The sequence below is a fragment of the Oryx dammah genome, unplaced genomic scaffold (genome assembly GCF_014754425.2).
Source record: "Oryx dammah isolate SB20612 unplaced genomic scaffold, SCBI_Odam_1.1 HiC_scaffold_1, whole genome shotgun sequence".
Lineage (NCBI taxonomy): Eukaryota > Metazoa > Chordata > Mammalia > Artiodactyla > Bovidae > Oryx > Oryx dammah.
The window spans coordinates 41,023,947-41,047,145 of record NW_024070185.1 but is presented as its reverse complement, the minus strand read 5'-3'; the positions used below and the strand labels follow the sequence as shown (position 1 = coordinate 41,047,145).

Sequence of the window (23,199 nt, the reverse complement as noted above, 5' to 3'; positions counted from 1 at the left end):
GGGCCTATGGAAAAAGTGACACTTACCCTCTAATATTTGGCAAATTAAGACCAAGGGTGACTGAGAGGAATGCTGGGCTACTGAAAACAGACATTCCTACCAAGAAATAAATGTGAAGGAACCATGTTTTGCACCAACAGGCATTTGGATACGAAGCCTCAGCAGGGAAGGCACACACTCTATATACCTAGAGAGAATAATGGCTCCTCGATTGACACTGGCCCAGGACTTCAGGTTCTTCACACCAACACGTTCTAGGAGTATTTTTGCAAAACAACCTGTAAAATAAACTGAAACTTCATGAATGTCATATACCAATATTTAAACTCCCAATCACTCTCTCTCTACTACTCTTAGAGTGTGAAAATGTTTTAATAAGAAAGCTAATAGAGTTCTCACCCAATAATCACTTAACACGATATTGTTAAGCTCAGCTTGACGATATGTTAAGCTTGACAATATGTTAAGCTCAGCTTGACATAACGCGTTTTTAATATAGCCATTTCTTTCAACTCTGACCCAAATCCCCAGCTATGTTTAGCAGTAATTACTCAAGAGAAACAATGAAATGCTCACTTGGTCAGGTTTGCATTTCTTTGTACTATTTAATGATTTAACCCTAATCTGAAAGTTATTCAGGAAGTAAAGGTGTAATAGCAGTGTTTGGTTAAAATCAAGTTGCTCCTCAAGGAAAATGCTCACTCCGAAGGTGCCATGAACACAACTGTTTTCTCTCTACAACACTAAACATTTGTTCTTCCATCAAAAATACCATTCATCTTCTGTTATTTCAGTACATCTGATTCCCAAGGTTTTACAGTATATTACTGTATTCACTGGATCATCTAAGCATGACTAACTCTAGGACAAAGGAGAAACTCTGAGTACCAGGATCTGGTACAGACGGAAGTAGGGACAACCTATTTTAAAGACAGATATCTTGGGTAGGCCCTAAGTATAATTCATTCAAAGATATCCAATAGTGAGGAACCTTTAAAAGCCAAGGGGTCTATGGCTATTTCACTCTTTGTGGCTCGTGCTCAAGAGGGACAGAAACCAACTGGTGAGGCAGATGCCGTTTTCCAAAGGTGGCCACAGCAACATCTCCTTTCCTGCGTATGCTTCTAGAATAGTGCCACTTCCCCATCTAGAGGTGGAACTGGTATCTTCTTGTGAACTGGGTGGGCCTTTGTGACTGACATGAAAGTATGGTACAAGTGACCTTAAATCACTTCTGAGGCTAAATCATGAAGTACCTTGTACCTACTTCATTGTCCTGAAACTCGACCACTATGTTGTAAGGAAACTCAGCACACCAGAGGGGGACTGAGACTGCTGGACTTAGCCACTGCCAGTCATGGTGTAAGTGGATATTCCAACCCCAAGCCAAGCAGCCCTGGATGACTTGGGGTAGAGCTCCACCAAACACTACCAAATGACTGCTGTTCTGAAAACTACTAGGTTTTGAGGCAGCTTGTTACACAGCAACAGATAACCAAGAGTGGTAGCCATGCATTCAGCGCTACATGAAAACGATGGATACTTCAAGTCCAAGCAGATGTGTTTTAGGGTTGCCAGTGCAGTTGAAATAAGGAGAAAAGTCACTAGAAAATTCTTCACATTTTAAAAGTAAGCAAGAACACTCTTCTGACATAAACTCAGCTCAACTATGTATCGACTTTTTAATAATGAAAAAGAGATTCAATACATTATTTTTTCTTCAAAGTTTATTACAAGAAGATTTTTTTATTAAAAAAAAAATTACAGTGAGAAATAGGGCCAAGTCTATCTTCTTAAAGACAGAGTGAGAAGTGCCAGCTCTACTGCTTCAGTGATTGCTTTGCTAGCCATCAGCACTCCAACTTGCCTCAAGACATAAATTCATGATCTGTCACTTTTTCCAGACACAGTAATAGAAAGCCTGAACTGTTTTAACTCAGTGGGAGGAAATCTCTTTAGTGGCTAAAATAGAGTCTGAATTGAGTTTGAATTTAGAAAGAGAAGGTCTGGTCAAAGAGACAGGACTGACAGGGGAAGGACATGCAACTTCTCACTTAGATAAAAGATGCTGTCATCCTCCTGGGAGCTGAGTTTCCACAGAGCAGCTGTAAGGTTTATGAAAAACCGAGAAGTGCCAAGGACTGGCTTGCTCTTTGGTCATATGTATTCCAAGGCCAAATTAGCATCAGTTCAAAATTCTCTGATAAGGGTAATTTTCTTCTGGTTATCCTTTCCTCAAAACTAGAGATAAATATGTTTTTCAATTGGGGTGATGATACTCACAAACGGGCCCTCCTACTCAGCTCTCACCATCCTCAAAGAATAAAATGGCATTTTAAACCACTGGACAAGCCTGTTTTGAGGTCTGAAGTAGTAGAAGAGGGAGGGAGGGTGGGAAAGGGAAAGAAAATGGAAGGATTCAAGGAGACAAATCTCCAGGGGAAAAAGTAGTAACCACTAAATCATTTCTTACAGCTATCATGTCTCAACACTCAACAAGTTTTCATCTGAGCTCATAAAAGGCCAGCATAAAGTTCAAGGATGCCAGACATTACTGAAATTTCACATACAATACCAGAGGAGGTCAAGTTGCACAGCCTACCTTCTCTTCCACGTTCTTTCATCTTTTTATCTTGCTCGATTAACCACTTCAGAACCAAATGTCCAGCAGGATGTTCTGCTATGTGAAGCTGTGAGAGGTCAAGAACACATTAATTAAGAAGCTGCCTTCATCTACCTGATATCACCACATACGGATAAGGTCTCAGGCAAGCTGAAAGTTCCACAAGGCTTGCTGCTGCTGCTAAGTCGCTTCAGTCGTGTCCAACCCTGTGCGACCCCATAGACTGCAGCCCATCAGGCTCCCCCATCCCTGGGATTCTCCAGGCAAGAACACTGGAGTGGGTTGCCATTTCCTTCTCCAATGCATGAAAGTGAAAAGTGAAAGTGAAGTTGCTCAGTCGTGTCCGACTCTTAGTGACCCCATGGACTGCAGCCTACCAGGCTCCTCCATCCATGGGATTTTCCAGGCAAGAGTACTGGAGTAGGGTGCCATCACCTTCTCTGTCCACAAGGCTTAAGAGGTCTTTATTGAGAATGACTACTACTCCTGGAAAGACAAGACCTACTCCAACCCCAACCGAAATGAAGACACTTATTCAAGATAACACAGCCACCAACATAGCTCACACACAGCTTCGCGAGCTCCAGACTGAACAGCTCTACCACTAGGCTCGTCTTAAGATCACACAAACCACTTTTCCGATTGTCATATGCAGTTCTGAGGAGCAACACAGTAGAAACACTGAAACCTGATGTTGCACGATGTTTAAGTACAGGTGCCTGAGAAGCACTGCCTGGTGAGCAGGATAAGAAAATCTTTCAGCTTAACCTCCCTCCTTTTCAAGGGCCATATGAACTGTTCGCATAGAGATCAATCTCTCCGTGTCCAGTGTGGGAGACAAGCTCTATCTCCTTACAGAGGAACTTTCAAGACACATGCATCATCCCAATTTCTTAATAGGATCTGCTCCATGATGGCAGGAGTCCGGGAAGCTCTAAGACGCCCGGCCCATTTCTTTCCCCATCTCTTGTGTCAGACAATGGCCAGCTCCCCAAACATGTCTTTCCATCAGGAGCTCACAACCCTGCACAGGACGAGGCCCCAGAAGAATTTGGCTTCTGCCTTCCTCTTCCCTCTGCTCACTGACTTCCAGCCCCCTGTGCCTGCTGTTCTCAAACATGCTGAGCTCTTTACTTCCTCCAGGAGGCCCCACATGGCTCTTCTCTCTGCCTAGAATCTTCTTCCTTCACTCAGCTATCCATCTTCTGGGTCTCAGCTTAGCTTTCACTGCCCTGGGAAGTCCTCTGAGGACAAGTTGGTTCCCATTCTTATACAATCCCACAGAACCTAAAGTTTTCCTTCACACCGCTTATCTCTATTCTACAATAAATAATCATTTGTGTACATATTTATTTAACTATAATGTTTCCCCAAATGGCATTCTCTTTTTTAGGTGGGGGTGGGGGGAGTGTGGGCCACTGCCTAGCACATAACTGGTGCATGAACCGATAAGCTTGAGATACAAGACGGAATAATACAAGGCCCAAATAACATAAGCAAGAGCAATCAGAAAGAGCAAAGAGGATTTTCCTGATGGTCCAGTGGTTAAAAGTCTGCCTGTCTACGCAAGGGACATGGGTCCAATTCCTGGTCTGGGAATTAAGATACCACGTGTCAATGGGGTGACTAAGCTTGTGCACCGTAACTACTGAAACCCACTCACCTACAGCCTGTGCTCTGCAACAGGAGAACTCACCACAATGAAAAGCCTGTGCATTGCAACTAGAGAGCAGCTCCTGCTCGCTGCAACTGGAGAAAGCCTGCTCAACGCAACAAAGACCCAACACAGCCAAAAATAAATAATTCAAAAAAAAAAAAAGGAAAGGAAAGAGCATAGAGTTTCTCCTTGAGAGGGAATTAAGAAGGACTTCATGGAGAAGGATTCTGAGGACTCAGAAGGACGAATAAGTCAGTTTCTGCAGGAAGAGTGCAGGAAAATGGAAGTATGGGCAGCACTGGCGACTGAGAAAAGAAGTACATACAAATGAAGAAGTACAAAAGTCCACAGCAATTAAACAGAATTAAGAACACAGAGAATGCTGGGAAGGCAGCCTGAATCAGTCATGGACAACATTAACAGGAGTCTGGTTTTACTCTGCAGATAATGTAGAGTCATCAAAAGACAGTGAGTGTTAAAGCGAGTGTTAACAGCATTGGTGTTCTGAATTCACAATTTCCAAATGTACTGTGGGTAAGGGGTGAGTGAACAATCATTAAAAGGCTCTTTCTAGCAGTGCTCCCAGAGACGGGAGTTTCTGTGGCCATGGTGGCTTTCTTGCCCGTCTCACGGGGGCATCTCACCTCTCCGTCCTTGCCGCCGGGATGTAGCTCTGCTGCTGCCAGGCTGGCGACAGCATCCATGGCGGGCTGCACATCTCCCGTGGCGGTGCCCAGGATGTCAGCCACCAGCACGCACGCAGACTTATCCAGGACCACCTCCTGGGCGTGTCCCTGCAGGTAGCTTAACAAAGCTGGAGAAATGGACTCTAAGAGCTCTCGTCGGCGGATCTCTGTGTCTTTCTTACTGTGGGAACATGATGAATGAAGAATCAAGGTAAGATGAATAGCAAAGTTAATGTGGTGCTTTACTCATACGGAAACCTCTAAGGCTTTTAAGAGCTAATGTCCTGCTCTGCTATAATTGTCTGATTTCTGCTGTGCACACGGATAAGCAATTGGAGACTGGGATATCTTTCATTTTTGGGTCCCCAGGATCTGAATAGTGCCTGGCACAGAACGGGCACTCAGTAAGTGAAGCTCGCCTTGTGTAACACACACACACACACACAGACACACACACACACAGAGAAACCTCAAACCAAATAAAGACAACAACAAAATATCTCACAAGACAACACATGTTTAGATTACAGTATGGATTCTGCTCTCTAGAGGACTTGACTAACTGGTTGCTTTAAATATAAAGCATAATCATAAAAAAACCCACACACCCAGCCAGGGTCCCAGGGGCATTTTTTTGGCAGGATACTTTCATTTCCTTTTCAGGATAAAAACTTTTAAGAATCTGCCACAACTACAGGCTTAAAAATGGAATTCACCTTTGGAGTCTGAGGGAGGAAGCATGAGAGGTGGACACATGTGCCACTCAAAATGAATGAACAACCAGAGCGGGCTTAAGCCCTTACCTGTGTGCGTTACCGTCTCCCTTCTGCAGAACTTCAATGATCTCTCGTACTGTGTGGGCAGGATCTCTGGGGCTTAGCAAATACAATAGGACCTTCCTTCCATATTTGTCATTTACTATGTTCGGCAAGGAATTGATAATTTCCTGTAAAAGTATAGAAACAGAAAGTGAAACTATACACTAAACTATGCTTAGAATCTGAATGGAAAAGGATACATAACTTTCCCCCAAAATAATGAAAAATGTATAGCTAGTTCTGAAATCATCTCATTAAAGCTAAAGAAATTTCTTACACAAGGAACACAGAACTGCTTCTCTACTGGGACTAGCATTACTGTACAATCCATTTATAGCTGCTGACCAAGCCCAAGGACTTCAGGAGCTAACTTATTCATCGTAACCAATATTTCTTAGGCGGCTATTACTTGGGACACTGCTTGCTGGGGCCACTGAGCAGATACAGTTAATTTGCAGCTGCACTTAAATGCAGCATCAGCATTGATCGGGACCATTCTTCCTAGAATTTCCCCACTGAGATGTATGTGAACGGAGATAAAGAAACTCTGTTAAATAGAACAAGTGGATAAAGGCTTTTAAAGTTAAGTTACTTATTCATAGCAAATGAAGTATCGCATGGAAAACAAAAAGAGGGGGAAAGGGAAATAACTGCAGAAAGACTCTATGGAGCAGTTACACATAATTGCTTTCTATGATATTTCCCATCAAGTTACCAAGAACAGTAACCTCCTTTTCTAGTTGTTTGAGTTTAAGGAACAAAGGCAATGTCATCCCCACCCCAAATGAGCTCCCGTATAGATTTGGCGATGTCTACTAAGACAGAGAAATCACTGTGTAAAAATGCCTTTATTCTAAATATGCAACAGAAAAATCATTAGCCTTTCCCTAACATTCCTATTTCTTATAAAACAAACCTAATAAATATTCAAAGCCACACGCATCTGAACACCAGAGATTCTTCAGAACTGATTGGGGCCACAGAAAAACGCCAGCCCAACCACCCACGTGTACAGAAATGAGGGACCCCAAAAGGGGGGAGGGGACCCACAGGACGACGCTGGGATGTTAGCAAAAGGGTTCTGACTAGTTTTGGTCCCCTGACTTTCCAACTCTAATTTCTCTCAAAGAGAACATGTACCCCCCTCATCAGGAAAGGATTTCTCTAGGAGATGCTATACTCAGATCTGCTATTCTCTTAAGTGCCTATTAATTAGAATGAGATTAGTAATTTTAGTGGGGGAAAAAAAAACAAGCTGGAAAATATGTACAGTAGATATCACCACCTCAAAATGAATACAAATTTAGACCACTCAGAAAAACATGAACTTAAAATTTCAGTAAAAAAGGGGAAGATAGAAAAAAATGTACATAATTTATCACAGGGATGGGAGCTTTTCTCCAATTTCAAGGTAAGCTTGCCTCAAAGTAGACTCAATACATGGATTTCTGATAAAGAAGCATTTAGTGCCACAAATATGGGCTACCTTTAATGTGGCTTTTTCAATTTCAATTTTAACTAAGTCATAAAAGAAAACAAATGCTTTAATTCAGTTGAAGGAAGAGACTGAGAATTATATGTAGCTTAGGTGAATTTCTACAATTGTTAAAAGACCTCCATAACTTTGCTGTCTTTAAAAAACCCTCTGGGGTATTATACCTTTGAAACACTTGATTTTTTGAAGGGAAAAAACCAAAAAGGGAAGGTGGGGAGGGGTATGCTGTTGAAGAACTATAAATGGCTGCTATTTAATGAGCTATTTTCTCTTGGTATAGGAAGAAAAGGGGGGTGGCATGAAGCCAGCATGTATTCTTCAATGCACTTGGCCTTCTCTACAGGTTCTACACTTAAGGGCTAGTGCAGTGTATTTAGCTTAGGCAGAAATGGTTTCACTTTAACACAAGATGCATATAAAACCCATGCAAAACTACTATTCAATTAAGGAATTTAGAATCTACATTCAGCTTGGTCTGTTTCTTGAAATAGTGTAATGTTTATAAACTAACAATCCTAAGAAACTAAAAAATATTTACTTAAAAATGTGTCATTTAATTCTACCCCAACTCCTACTATCTTGTGGCAAAAAGGACAGTCTGAGTGATGCTGTATTATGGAGTTCTAATTCACTTCTATTTAACCTGGGGTACACAAAGGAGAGAAATTTCTAGATGATCACTTGGAGTACACCGAGTGTCAGAACACTCAGAGACAGGACGGGAGCTATAAAGCGCAGCTGATTTGTGTTGAATTTGGTCTTTGGGTTCAAGTTGTGTAGCCTTTGGAAAAACCTTAAACCTCCCTACACATCAATTCCCTTCTCTGTGCACAAGGATATTGATATACCTGCCCAACCTGTGGGCCACTACCAGGAGTAAATCAAAAAATTCACTCTGCAAACTGGGAAGTGCTATAATGTCATTTTCTTCATATAAAAAACTCCTCTCAATGTACAGCACCTTTAACTATGGAGACTAAATAAAGCTGATGGAGTCATGAGTTTGGCATCCTCACAAGAGAACTGCAACAACAAAGGTTCAAATGTACAGATTTTCAATTCACTTTCCCTCTGACTTAGAGAAAATCAAAACAACTTTAATTGTTGTAACTTCTTTCCCTTATTTATTTTACTCTAAAGCAGGTATGCCCAAAGAAAAGCAATGCCAAAGAATGCTCAAACTACCACACAACTGCAAGTATCTCACACACTAGCAAAGTAATGCTCAAAATTCTCCAAGCGAGCCTTCAACTGTATGTGAACCAAGAAGTTCCAGATGTTCAAACTGGATTTAGAAAAGGCAGAGTTCAAACTGCCGACATCCACTGGATGACAGAAAAAGCAAGAAAATTCCAGAAAAACATCGACTTCTGCTTTACTGACTATGCCAAAGCCTTTGTGTGGATCACAACAAACTATGGAAAATTCTTAACAGATGGGAATACCAGAGCACCTCCCTCCCTCCTGAGAAAGCTATATGCAGGTCAAGAATCAACAGTTAGAACTGGACATTGAACAACGGGCTGGCTCCAAAATGGGAAAGGAGTATATCAAGGCTGTATATTGTCACCCTGTTTATTTAATTTATACGCAGAGTACATCATGTGAAATGCTGGGCTGGATGAAGCACAAGCTGGAATCAAGATTGCCGGGAGAAATATCAATAACCTCAGATATGCAGATGAGACATCCCTTATGGCAGAAACGAGAGAACTCAAGAGCCTTTAGACTTAAGTGAAAGAGGAGAGTGAAAAAGCTGGCTTGAAACATTCAAAAAACTAAGATCATGGCATCTGGTCCCATCACTTCATGGCAAATAGATGGGGAAACAATGGAAACAGTGACAGATTTTATTTTCTTGGGCTCCCAAATCACTGCAGATGTTGCTGTAGCCATGAAATTAAAAGACGCTTGCTCCTTGGAAGAAAAGCCAGGACCAACCTAGATGGCATATTAAAAAGCAGAGACATTACTTTGCTGACAAAGGTATGTCTGGTCAAAGCTATGGCTTTTCTAGTAGTCATGTACGGATGTGAGAGTTGGACCATAAAGAAAGCTGCTGCTGCTGCTGCTAAGTCACTTCAGTTGTGTCTGACTCTGTGCGACCCCACAGACGGCAGCCCACCAGGCTCTGCCATCCCTGGGATTCTCCCGGCAAGAAGACTGGAGTGGGTTGCCATTTCCTTCTCCAATGCGTGAAAGTGAAAAGTAAAAGTGAAGTTGCTCAGTCGTGTCTGACTCGTAATGACCCCATGGACTGCAGCCTACCAGGTTCCTCCGTCCATGGGATTTTCCAGGCAAGAGTACTGGAGTGGGAGGCCATCGCCTTCTCCACAAAGAAAGCTGAGCGCCAAAGAATTGATGCTTTTGAATTGTGGTATTGGAGAAGACTCTTGAGAGTCCCTTGGACTGCAAGGAGATCAAACCAGTCCATGCTAAAGGAAATCAGTCCTGAATATTCCTTGGAAGGACTGATGCTGAAACTGAAGCTCCAATACTTTGGCTACCTGATGTGAAGAACTGACTCACTGAAAAAGACCCTGATGCTGGGAAAGATTCAAGGCAGGAGAAGGGGACGACAGAGGATGAAATGGTTGGATGGCATCACTGACTCGATGGACATGAGTTTGAGCAAGCTTCGGGAGTTGGTGATGGACAGGGAGACCTGGCATACTGCAGTCCATGGGGTTGCAAGGAGTCGGGCGTGACTGAACTGAAGTGAAGTGAAAGAAGGTATGTACACAGAAGAAAAGTGAAGGAAGAACAAAAGAACTCCCTTGTGAAAACCTGTGGCCATTCTGACCTTGTGATGGACCCTTGTCAGACTCTTTGGCATTCCTGTTTTGCCACCCTCTTTTAAGAAGGAAAGGTAAAACTCCAAATGAAAGGTACACACTGGAATCAGGGTTAGAGCACACTTGGATTTTCAAAGGAAGAAAGAAATGCAAAATGCTCATCCACGCCCATCCATGGTGCTCATTCTTCCGTGGGAGGTTGTGTGTGGATCAGAAAGAAATGCAGACTGGCCTTAACCTTAAAGAGCTAAAATCTAGCAGAACAGGCAAGAAAGCACAAGGAAAAGTTAAAACTAAAAATACGGGATTTAAATAATGATTAAAAACAGAAATGTAAAAACAAAGATCGCTGGCAGTGATTGAGTGTTTTGTTTAAAAAATATGGTGATACATCCAGAAGTCCAACTTTTGGGCTGTACTCAAAAACTTGGGATGTGGTTATCAAAAGTACAGTTTTGGTTTTGTAAGATGGAAATGCTATGGAGATTGGTTGCAGAACAATGTGAATATACTTAATATCACTTAACTGTACACTTAAAAATGGTTAAGATGGAAAATTTTATCACAATTAGAAAGAAAAACAAGTTGGAAGACCTATCTCCATGGGGCTCACATTCCCAGAGATGGGAGCTGGCGTGGCAATCGCCTGGGACAAGGCACGGACACTTCCCCCTCTTTCTTCACAGCGCCCCCACCACCCCTCCAACTTGGCCTGCCTCACTCATTTACCTGCCTGGTCAATGAATGTTTCTGAGTGTGTCAGCCCTGGGTGAGACCACAACTAACTGCTAAATGAACAGATGGCAAGGACAAAAACCTGTAAGAGTTGAGAGGATGTGGACAGCAGGTCCAGCTGGGAGATCAGAGAACACTATGTGGAGATTAAACTGGAGCTTGGTTTTAAAGAGAAAAGGAGTGCTTGTTAGGCTACAATGTCAACCTGACATTTCAGGAGAACCAGTTTCTCTGAATAGAGTGCTTAGCAACACTAAGCTTTCTCGGCTATTTTTATAAGCACTGCATAATGCAACAGGTTTTGTAGTGGCTGGGCGGTAACACAGACACATGACTCTATAAACATATGGGCAGCCTATCTGGCAACCCTCAGTTCTGCTAAGTAAATGCCTCAGAGAAATGAGGAGACATGAAAGAATAATTATAGAACTGTTTGCAATAGCAAAAAATATTAACAGTGTTTAAAAGTTTTAAACACTATAAACCACCTAAACATCCATCAACAGAAAAATGGAAAAATCAACTGTGGTGTATTCATATAGTAGAAAATTATTTGGCGTTGAAAAATGAACGGTTTAGAACAATTGTGGGTAAACCATGGCCTGTGCTTCCTGTGAGTTAAGAATATATATTTTTGAACATTTTAATGTGCTGTTAAAAAAAAAAAAAGCAAACAAGAATATGCTACAGAGACCAGATATGAGCCACAAATCCTAAAATAATTACTATCTGGCCATTTACTAAAAAAGCTTGTTCACCCCGATGATGAGTGACAAATACAATCCCAAAGGAAAGAGCAAGTTGCAGGAGAAAGCACACATCTCTTATATAGAATTTGTAAACATGTAAATACTGTAAACATTTACATATAGCAAAAGGATAGGGGAATGCCTGCAAATAATAAGTACCAATCCATCAGAGCAAATATGAAAGGATGCAAAGGGGGGTGGTGTATATATATATTTAAAAAAAAAAAAAAAGGGCACAAGGGTCTTGAACTTCAACTCTATTTGGCAAGTTTTACTTCTGCATGCCCAATCAGTTGGGAGGCTAGGTGTTCATTGTTATTATCCTTTATACCTAACTGTACAGCATCTTAGAGATAATACATGTAAAAGTATGCATCAATATTTATTCACTCTCGAAGAGCAACTGGTCAGTGTACGTACTTCCTTTCGTGAGACTCACTGCTCTCAAAGCAGCTGCACCACACCAACAATTTCAAAACTGGACTTTTAAGTCTTCTTATTTTGGAAAGCAAACTAGGTGGAAAACAGTGAGCATCCATTTTGAAAGGTGAGGGCTCAGCTAACCAGGCTGTGATTTCAACCTAACATTTCAGGAGTCTGGTTACCCTAAACAGAATGCTTAGCAACACTAAGCTTTCCTGGGTATTTTTAAAAAGCACTGCATACTGCCACAGGTTTTGTGGTGGATGGGTGGGGGAAATGCAAGCACAATTAGCATTCCAGAATTTTATTGCTAGCTACAGAGTTTAATGATACACAGAAGCCAGTGAGCCTTTGTCAGCTAGAGGCAAGACATCAGCAAATGAGGCCATTTTCAGGGTAAGCTGCCCTAAGTATGAGAAAGTCACTAGGAATGTGGGTTAAACAGTTGTGGGAATCAAGCTGATAAGCACGAGGAATTAAAACTGTTTCAACAGCAACTGTAAGTGGGATAAATCTTTGGAAAAAATTAATCTAGCAAACAATTGTGGCAAATTCTGAAGGAAGTTGTGTTTCTCTTAAAATCCATTTGGAACAGTTATGCAAATTTCAGTTGTCATGAAAATATTAAACAAAAGCAGTGTTCAATAGCCCAGTCTGTTTCCATTTTCTTGAAACAACTTTATTCATTAGCCAATCTATGGCCTCACATTTCTGTCACTGGAATGAAAAACAAGCATTATTGATTGGAGTCAAAAGGGTAATAAAGTCACAAGGAACGTGTCAAAATACTCAGTGACATGAAAGTCTTGCCAACTTGTTTCTTCCCACAATCCTATTCCAGAGAAAGTCATCACAATCTTAAAACAGTCAAGGGAAAAGCTGGAAAATGACAGCAAGGGCATGAGAAATTCACACACTGGGATGTACAGCAGCTTCTAAGAAAACAAATCTCCTGCCCCTTCACTAGTTGGGATATTCTCCCTAATCACCCAGCTCTACTGGTCCAGATAGGATTGAGAGAGGCCTCGGCACCACCACAGCCAACAGGGCAATCCTCTTTCTGAACATTCATATGCTGCTCCCTGCAGACAGTGTGGAAGCAGCTTCTGTCACTGAGATGTCTGCAATGACCCCATCTATATCTAACACCCTTCAGATGAACAACTGGTATCTATACAGATTATGTGGTTTTAAAACCCTTCCCTTATCCCTTCCCCTACAACCTGTATCACAGGCCCAACCCCACTTGTCTGCTAGAAATAAAGGACGGAAAAATAAAAGCAGATCACAGGATCAGAAGTCAGAAAAGTGGGCAGTAATTAAAGAACGGAGAAAATTATTTCATAATGCAGTTTCTACTTTGGTGCAGGTTTTTTCTTTTTTTAAAGAGAATATTCAGTTTTTCAGAGGGCAAATTTAGTCAGGACAATGTATTGATAAGGCAGGACAGATGTATTGATAAGCTGTGCAGAGGTAGTTTCTCCAAAGGGAGAAAGAAAAAGGTCGTGGGTATCTTCTGCCTGGGGGTACATAAGTTCCTGAATAACTGAAGAATTACTATGTAAATAAATTTCTGATCAAATCTAAACACTGCATTGCTGATTTTTCATTTACTATAGGGTTGGCCAAAAAGTTCATTAGAGTTTTTCCACAGTACTGTATGGAAAAACCCAAATGAACTTTTTGGCCAACCCAAAATCATATGGTCTAGAAAGTCATGCTATCCTAATTTAAGCAGTCTTTTACATGTTTAAAGCAATATTAATTAGTAATATCAAGTAACAAGATTATGGTTTGTACAGGAATAAAGCAACCCCCAAATTAGGCTTAACTAAGGCAACTAAAAAATAACAAATACTGACAGAAAGCACACTTTACACATCTATGTGTGAAATCAAACTTAAATGTTTAAAAATGATATATCCATTTAACTTAAATTCAAGACCATGCAAATTACTTACAGATATGATTATCTGTTTCACAAGTTTCGTATCATCAATACAATCAAAGGCCGCCAGTAAAACCAAGTGGGAATATTGGCCCTGTAGGAATTAGAAACTAGTAACAGTTAAAAGATACACAAATTCTCCCTTTTCTTTCACCCATGGAGTTACTTTATTAAGGTTATCAACCTGACAACTTATCCAGCATAATAGAAATGGGATAGGTAAAAGTCACTCAAAGAAAAGTGCTCTCTTATCAGGACCTAGTTAATTACATTCTAGCTTGAGTAACAGAAAGAAACAGATGAGCACATTCTTCAATATCAAGTAGCCGAGTCTCATTTTTGAAACTAACCAGATACCTCTCAAAAATAGGTATCCTGTTAATGAATAGCTACTTTAAAATTAAATTCAAAAGAAAATTACAGTCAAAGTGGGAGGGAAAAAAGGAATATAAAATAATACGTTAAACTATGTATAGCATTTCAATTATGAAAATAAAAATAAAATAATATATATAAAATATACATAATACACACACAAGAAATCCTGGAAGGAAAAATACTGTCACCTTTGGGTTGAAGGATTACAAATGATTTTTCACTTTCTTTTGAAAAATTACACAACTGCTTTAAAATAATCTTATATAATTAAAATAGAAACACTAAAAAAAACTAGAAGAATATACTTATATACTGCATATGAGAATAAGATAAAGTGAACTGCTTTTAAAAATTACAGCAGCATGAGACTACATAAATATACACTAGGACTTTCATAACTGTCACTCTTTAAATAACAGAATTATTTTCATAATGCTGACAGTGTTCCAAAGATTTAAAGAATTTCTACTTTATGTTAAAGAAGAGTTTTCAAAGCTTGTGGCATATTTTGTTTCTATCCCAGATGATGATATATATTTTTTTTAAATTCTAGAGGTATTTGACTTTTGCTACCAACCAATGGGTTTCCCTGGTGATATATATATATATATATAGAAACAAAATGCTCCCTGAGATTGATTAAGTGAAGGAAACAAAGTAGAGAACACTATGCTTATAGTACACAGCCACTGGTTTTCTGGTTCTTTAAGCCCCACACACGGAAGTGTGTGCAGTGCAAAATATCACTGGGTAAATACAGAAGATGGAACAGAATTCAGGTGAGGAATAGACAATTCTACAATTATAGCTGTAAGTTTTACGACACTTCCTCAGCAACTGACAGAAGTAGACAGTGATAAATAAGTCAGTAAAAAAAATCCATGATCTGAAAACACTACCAATCATTTTGATCTAACTGACATTTATAGAGGACCTCAGCCACACATTCTTTTCAAGACATTAAGATAGACCATATGCTGGGCCATAAAATCAGTCATAAATTTTAAAAGACTGAAATAATACCGAGTATGTCCTAATATATGGAAATTAAACACTTCCAAATAACCCAGACACCAAACCCATGGACAGTATTAGTTTATCTCACCCCCTTAGAAGCAACTCCTTAAGATAAAACAGGCACTGCACTGCTAATTTGTTAACTTTGCAATGCCTTGTGGGGATTTGGTTCTCCAAAGAAAAATTATTGTTGATATAACAAAATTGGAAAACAATCTAACTTTATTACTGAAGACTGTCTTTTACTATTAATACCTTTCATAACTTTCTTTTTCTTTTGATGTCATTTTATTTTTAAATTTTTATTTTATATTGGAGTACAACTGATTTACAATGTTGTGTTAGTTTCAGCCGTAGAGCAAAGTGATTCAGTTATATATATACATGGAGTTCTCTGTGCTACATAGTAGATCCTTGTTGATTATTCATTCTCTATATAGTAGTGTGTATATGTTAATCCCAAACTCCTAATTTATCCACTCCCCCCCAAATAAGGGAACTTTCCAGTAACATTCCATTTTTATTCATTCCTAAATCAAAATATTCAAATTAAAATGCTATACAAAAAGATTTAATGATGAATCATAAAAATTTCTCACTTTGAAAACAACTCACTAGAGAATCTCTTACTCCATTTTGTTCCAAGCAAGTTGGCTGCCTTCTACGTGGTTTTGTACTCTCTTCCTAGTCTAGAACCCTACAGAAGATGACAGGTATGTATATAATCTCAGAGCTCTAATTTACCTGAGTTTGAATTATCATTTACTATAACAAGTATTCACTAGATGCCAATAGTGCTTACTGGAATTTTTTACAGGGAAAAGTTGTTGATATCACTCATTTTTAGTTCACCTGCAAATTAGAAGCTATAAAACATAATATAAAAAATAATTCAAAAACTGAAAATTAATGCTTATTACTACATATATTTTAGAATTACTATGGAAAATGATTTAGTTTATTTAAATACAGAGATATTATTTTTTGAGGTTATTATTTCCTCAGAAGAAACACATTTTATATCCTCTAATTTCATTTGAAAAGCTATTAAAACATCTCCAAAAGATTTTAAAGAATTATAAAACTTAGAACTAAAATTGTCTTTGACCACATGAAAGATTTAATTGAAGAAAAAAGAGAGACAAGTTTCAATTTCTGTTATGTATTTGATGATAATGAGAACAGGTAACAAAAGCACAGTTTCCCTAGAGACTAAATATTAAGGTCTTCAAAATTATCTAATAAAAATGGAAAACTGCCAAAGTACAATGTCAAATGAAAAACAAACTCATTTTGTATAAATTTAATAATATGTAAAAATACATGTATATGCATACATTTAGATTATAATGAAATGATATAACAAGTAATTTTCTTGATAATTTTCTAAATTTTTCTAATTTCCTATAATAGACACAAATGCATTTTACTATTAAAAAGTATTAAAAGAGATATGCAGTTTTTATACTTACATTAGCCACCTTTTCAACGTAAGTCTTCATTGTTTTCACAATCACTTTTCTGTCCTTAAAAAAGAAAAATTGTCTCAATGAACTTACAGTTACAGATTTAGTTATAGAATAGATATAGATTAAGGTATTTCAGTTAGAAATTTTATATAATCCTAAACTTCCACTGGAATAGCATACTTTTCATTAGTGAAAACAGTTATTTAGCCAGAACAAAAAAATGCAATATACTATAAGAATTCCTCTCAGAGATACTATAATCTTAGACTTCTTTGTGACATTCCATTGAGACATAAATATGGAACCATGAAATTATCAGCTGCGAGGCAAGCCTGGTAAAACTACCTTCCTTTATACTAAAAACTGAGATCCCTCTTTCAATATCTGAGCTGTCTTCAAATGCATAAAAGTCAAGCATATAGATGGCATTCAATACATTATTTATTGAACAGAAATTAATTTGTATTAAAAACTGGACAAAGTACAATTGTCCTTTAAAGGAGAACATACCAATTAAGGAAATGAGGATCATTTCTATTAAGCTTCTATAATTAATATGGGTCTGTAGCATTTCCCTCAAAGTACTTAAGACCCAGAGGAGCAATGCATGACTGTACATTTTCTTTTCTTTCCTCTTCCTTCCCAGCACCAAGATCATTAAATAAGGAATCAAAGAAACTGACAGGTATCAAAACTTTTAAAAACCTGAACATAAACACTGTTTGGGCTTCCCTGGTGGCTCAGTGGTAAAGAAACTGCCTGCAATGCAGGAGACACAGGTTCAATCCCTGGTCGGGAAGATCCCCTGGAGAAAGAAATGGCAACTCATTGCAGTATTCTTGCCTAGAGAATCCCTTGGACAGAGAAGCCTGGCGGGCTACAATCCACTGGGTCACAAAAGAATCGGATGCGACTCAGCAACTAAACAACAAATACTGTGTTTACTTGCTTGACAGAGCCCTTCCCATACAATGACAACACAAGGTTTTCAAACTTGAAGACTCCAGCAGAGAAGAAACAAGAGGCTCAAAGAGGAGCCAGTTTCTGTGAAGTCTTGAGGTACAGCTTTGCAAAGATAAAGCTGTGCACAACAGGGCAAGGCCCCCAGGAGACTGGAAATGTCTAGGAGAGGCAATTCCTGACTGGCGCTCACCTTGGGCGTGCCATGCCAGAGGCAGTGCATGGCCACTCTGGCGCCATCGTGCGTGTGTGCCAGGTACACCACTGCTTCGCGGATGGCGTCAATCATTTCCTGGGGAACAAATGCAATCAGGGCTTTGGTTTACTCGTTTTGCTTTTTCACAGTCTGTCTAGGAAGGAGCAGTAATGCACAGAGAATGAAAGGCAGAGAGTATAGGTAGCAAACAACTTAACTTTTAATTTTGTAGACAGGCATGCATACAGATAACTGCTTCCTAGAAACATTCTTTTTCTATCAAGAGCAGTAGATGTTGCCCACAAGCAATTTCTATTAAAATACCTGAGTTTCATCAAAGTCTATTCAGAAAAGTATGTATACAGTGGACCCGTGAGTGTGATTTGAACCAGAAAGGTTCACTTACACATGAATTTTTTTCACTAATATGTACTATAGCACTATACCATCTGCAGTTGGGTAAATCCCCATCCCTGATGGCGTAGGGATGATTACAGGTGGGTTTCTGACTGAGGACAGAGGACAGGAGTGTCAGTACCCCCAACTCCCATACTGTTCAAGGGTTAACTGTATATGTATAATATATTCTCAATGACTTTCCCCGAAAAAAGAAATCTAAGAACTGGCTGTGGTATAAGAGAGCTTTTAACTTAAAAAGCCAGATAAAATAAATAAAACGTTCTTCCAAAAAAGTCATATATAATGAGCAGAAAGTCAAAATAATAATTTGTCTGAAAACGTTTTTCTTTTTTTAGTTTATTAATGGATTACCTCTGGAAATCACATTAATAATTCATCTTCAAGACACTTAAGTAACATTTCTCTTAAGAAAAATTAATCTCTATACTGACTTTTAGACTAGGCCTTCACTTACCTTTTAGTAAAACCCAGTCATAGTGACCTTTTAGTAAAACCCAGTCATTAAAGTATTATGAGGTAATTTTAGCTATTTTTAGTCTTTATTCTCTATTTTCAATGTATACATATATTTTGTAATTATATTTGGAAGACAAGCATATAGGACAAGATGAGTTCTGCCAGCTAATAGCTGGAGGGCCAGTTTAATCCATTCCCAATTTTAAAATTTTATATTAAATAAACACAAAGTCTCCTGCCAGGAAGGAGAAAAGTAGCCTATTTTTATCAATAAGGAACAAAAATTCCACCCATAACTATCTTACAACCCTTTTCAAGAGTAAAGCTTTCAGCTTACATATCTAAACTTATGAATCTCTTCAAAGCTATCCAGTTGGAAAATAGAAAAAAAAAAAGCTATCCAGTTGGGGAGTTACACATATATACCAATCATGCTTCTTTCATCTCCAAAGGTTTTTTTTTTTTTTTTATCTCTCTATTGAAAATGCCCCAGGGGCCACAAAGATTTGTCTGTTTACTTTATATTCACACGAAGTTCCCAGTGATTTTTTTGGCGATTACTAAAACACATTCAACACTAAAAAAATAGACTTTATGGAATATATTAAAATGATCATTTTCTCAGTTCTGAAAATAAAGTCCTGCCTCAGAAAATCCAGAACTGTGAAATACTGTGCAGGAAACGAGAGCGACCCTTCCAAAGAGAAGCAGCAGCTGCTACTACGGTCACTGAACTACGTGCTTAGATAGGTGGCTATATCTGGAAAACTATTTTGCATGTCAATTTTGAGAGGGTCAAAATTTCTTTGAATGTTCAATCTGGCATATTTGTAAAAAAAAAAATGTGAATCTCATTATTTGGTTATTGCTTATTATTAGAATGAGAACAAATGGACAATGAATTCACAGTATGATGAAGCAAGCAAAATTCAAGGGACTAAATGAATTCTCACCTATACTCCCATCATTGACTTGAAGGGCAGTGCAATTTACCTTCACTCTCATGTAAGGTCCAGTCTTTCACGGTCCATTTAGTTTTACCTAAGTATCCTCCAGTCACCTTTTAACACCAATATAATTTCTTTTTTTTTTTCTTGGTATCAATAAAGGTGAATTTCAAACTCCTTAAATGCTGAATATCCCATGTGTTAGTTAATTTTCTGATTATGTTAAGCTAGAGTATACTCTCTAGATTGTAATTAAAATATGAAAATTCAATGGAACTGATCAGGTCTACTGTCTTTCTAGCAAAAGTCTAAATTCCATAGACTAAAAAGTCTAAATGGAAGAAGTAGACTTCTTCAAAGGAAGTAGAGAGCATTATCTTTTCTAAATAAGGAAACAATTCTTTAAAAATGTCAAAAACCAATATACATCAAAGAAGTATTTCACATTTTTACACAGCACTCAATGTTTCAGTTTAAAAACTAAAAGCAAGAACTTACTGATCTTAGCTTTGGGGGTGCATAGGTGAAAAAGTCCAAAAATACTTTATGTACCAGTGAGTGCTTAATCACAGCTTCTCTAAAAACAGAAAAAAAGAGTCAGAAATGGTAGTATAATAATACAGAGATAGGTAACCTCGGTTGTCCTAAAATAATCAAAACAACTGAAATGGTTTTAGCAAATGTCATTTGTCATAAATAGATTATCTTCAGCAACACCAAGACTTGAAAAAAAACTTTCAGACCTATAAAAATATTAGTGCCATCTACAACCAAGACCAGAATACAAATTTCTAGTACCTAATCAACAAATATGAAATTATTGTTCAAAACACACTCAATTTTCTCAAATAAAGCCATTAACTTTCTTTTACCCAACAATGGACACATGATTAGAAATCCACATGTGAACTATATTTTAATGGCTATTTTCTTTTTGTCATGCCTTCTTTATAATGTATCCGTTTTACAAAAACATTTCAGGCGTTAAAACCTAAACAGATCAAAACAGTATCAGCAATTGCAACAACACCTAATTGATCCAAGCCTCCTAGTGTGACACATGATGAATTCAGATGTACAGTGTAGGTTAATGATCAGGCACCAAATTTAAGTTCACATGTAATATCCAAGTAGAAGGCAAAAATAAACTGTTTTTAATGGCAAAGCACTGCTCTGAGTGCTTTAGAAGTAACTTTCCCCTTTCAAATGCTATTTGTTAATTTAAAAAAAAAAAAGTTTTCTTACTTTTGGGCCATTGGAGTTAGAATCTGTTTCATTTCATCCATGATAAGCTCTAATTTTTCTGGCTGTACCTCTAACACTTTGTCCAGAGTTGGGTGATCTGCTGACTGCAACAGAAGAAAAATCAAGCCCCTCTAAATCTGATCATGTTTCTCCAACTTTAGAACAAAGAAAATCAATTAGAGTCATTTCACATAAACTTAAATTTTTAGATTTCCCATATTTACATAATAAAAGCACCTCTGTGGATACACTCAGAGTAATTCCTGGTTGTATAATTCTCATTTGATGTACATCATTGAACTTACAAGCTAAATAACCAACCAAGTCAACAAGCAAGCCAGAAAGACCTGCCAAGCACTTAACAAGTGCCTATTCACAAGACCAAGTAGTCCGTTAACAAAGTCTTGCCACCATGTGATTAGCTGGATATTCCCAGAGTGACTGTGACAAAGGAGCACTAAGTTCAAGCCAGGAGCTGAACTAGCAGAAGCAACCCAGGAACCAATCCATCTCCTTGAGATAATGTGTGTACTTGTGTCTCAGGTCTGAACTAGATCCCTTAACTGTCCTAGTCCCACTACTAGCCTTGTAGTACACCCAGGGTTGGGTCTCTCCGTGTAGGACCCGGAGAAGGGTCATCCACAGCCACCAGGGAGCTCGATGCCCTTCAACCAGGGCTGGTTAGCCCGTGTTTACAAAGCTCCATTAAGAATCTTCCTAGGTCTATCTGACTACTGTGGCAACAGAAGTACTGAAGCAGTACACAAGAGTACCTGCAAAGGAGTCACGCAAGCAGTTTTAATTTATAGGGGATTTAAAGATCGTGCTCTGGGAAAGAGAAATTTAAGTATGATCCCTTGCTCAATACACCAGAGACAAAATACTCCAAGAGGATAAAGGCCAGGAGACAGTCTCTTAAAGGAACAGCCAAAGGAAAAATACATTCTGAATACAGGGCACTAGACGGTAAGGAACAGCACAAAGGAAAAGTAAATCTAGAGGAAAAAACTGTCTTGAGGCCTCACCTTGTAAAGCTGGAACGTGTTCCCATAGAGTTCTTCCGTCAGCATGTTCCTCTGCTCCAGGACGGCTTTGTCATTGTAGGCGTACTCCACAATGGCGGACGCTTCCGCGTGCCGCAGGAGCTTCCTCACGTGGCCTTTAAAGCTTTGCATTATCTCTGCGATCTGGGCTTTACTCCTAAACCCGATGTAACCACAGGAAAAGTAAGTGATACAAGGAGAAAGCTGGGCGGCTACAAAACACAAACACTTCTGGGGCCGCTCATCACTGTATGTGGTAGTGGCTACCCCAGAGAAACGCTGTGAGGAGAACTAAATTGCCTCGTATTTCTACCTTGTATTTCTACCTTGTATTTCTTTGCTCTTTTCCCTTTTTGGCCATGCTGTGCAGCTTATGGGAATCTTAGTTCTCCAACCCGGGATTGAACCCAGGCCCTCAGAAGTGAAAGCGTGGAATCCTAACCACTGGACCACCAGCAAATTTTCTTTGTGACTTGGGGGGCAGCCTGCCTAGGTTTGAAACCTGGCTCTGCTGACCAGCTCAAAGTGCCTGAGCAAGATACTTAACTGCTCTGTGCTTCAACTTCTTCAGTCATAAAATAGAGAGAATAAGGTTACTGTGAGGATAAATGAGTTAAGACACACTGAGAACTGTAAGTAGCACACAGTAAGTACTCAATAAATGTCAGTTCCCATCAGGAAATTGTTTAGCTTGAAAGAAGTTGGGTAGAAGGAGAAAAGGAGAAGGTAAAAGTCAAAGATGCAGGATAATATGAATAAAACATATTACAGGATTCTCTTTTAAAACAAGACTTAATCACAAGTATTTCTATTCTATCCTAAAATAATCAAGAGACCAATAATTCTAGTCAGGAACACAGTTTTTAGGAATTTGCCAGCTGGACTGTTTGGTTGTTGGTTAGCATATTTTCGCACATTATTATACTTGGGAGGGCAAGACAAGTATTAATTCCACCTGGTTTAGGAAATCCTCCTATCTTGACATTTCCTAACCCACTCACCCTGGTTAGGTCTACTCACCTGCCCCTCCCACCACTCCAACCTCTAAATAACTAGTGACTAATAACAAGCTCATTACAACCATTTCTCTTCTTCTAGTACTTCAAGATACACCTGTAAGGTACCTTTTACATTATTTC

The 23,199-nt window shown here is 38.8% G+C and overlaps 1 protein-coding gene across 4 annotated transcripts in view; it reads right to left on the bottom strand.

Annotated features, from left to right (window-relative positions):
- Window positions 1–23,199, bottom strand: part of PUM3 (pumilio RNA binding family member 3) — a 45,993-nt gene that overhangs the window by 4,020 nt on the left and 18,774 nt on the right. For 2 of the 4 annotated variants that reach the window (XM_040245083.1, XM_040245004.1), the window contains exons 8-17: window positions 22,043–22,217; window positions 21,018–21,121; window positions 20,271–20,349; window positions 17,947–18,045; window positions 16,797–16,850; window positions 13,943–14,023; window positions 5,770–5,912; window positions 4,925–5,147; window positions 2,603–2,690; window positions 188–278 (exon numbers count right to left, since the gene is read on the bottom strand). In XM_040245083.1, the coding sequence (XP_040101017.1) occupies window positions 188–278; window positions 2,603–2,690; window positions 4,925–5,147; window positions 5,770–5,912; window positions 13,943–14,023; window positions 16,797–16,850; window positions 17,947–18,045; window positions 20,271–20,349; window positions 21,018–21,121; window positions 22,043–22,217 (1,137 nt within the window). Of the gene's footprint in view, window positions 1–187; window positions 291–2,602; window positions 2,691–4,924; window positions 5,148–5,769; window positions 5,913–13,942; window positions 14,024–16,796; window positions 16,851–17,946; window positions 18,046–20,270; window positions 20,350–21,017; window positions 21,122–22,042; window positions 22,218–23,199 lie in introns of all 4 variants that reach the window. The other 2 variants (XM_040244916.1, XM_040244831.1) reach the window with 1 other exon arrangement.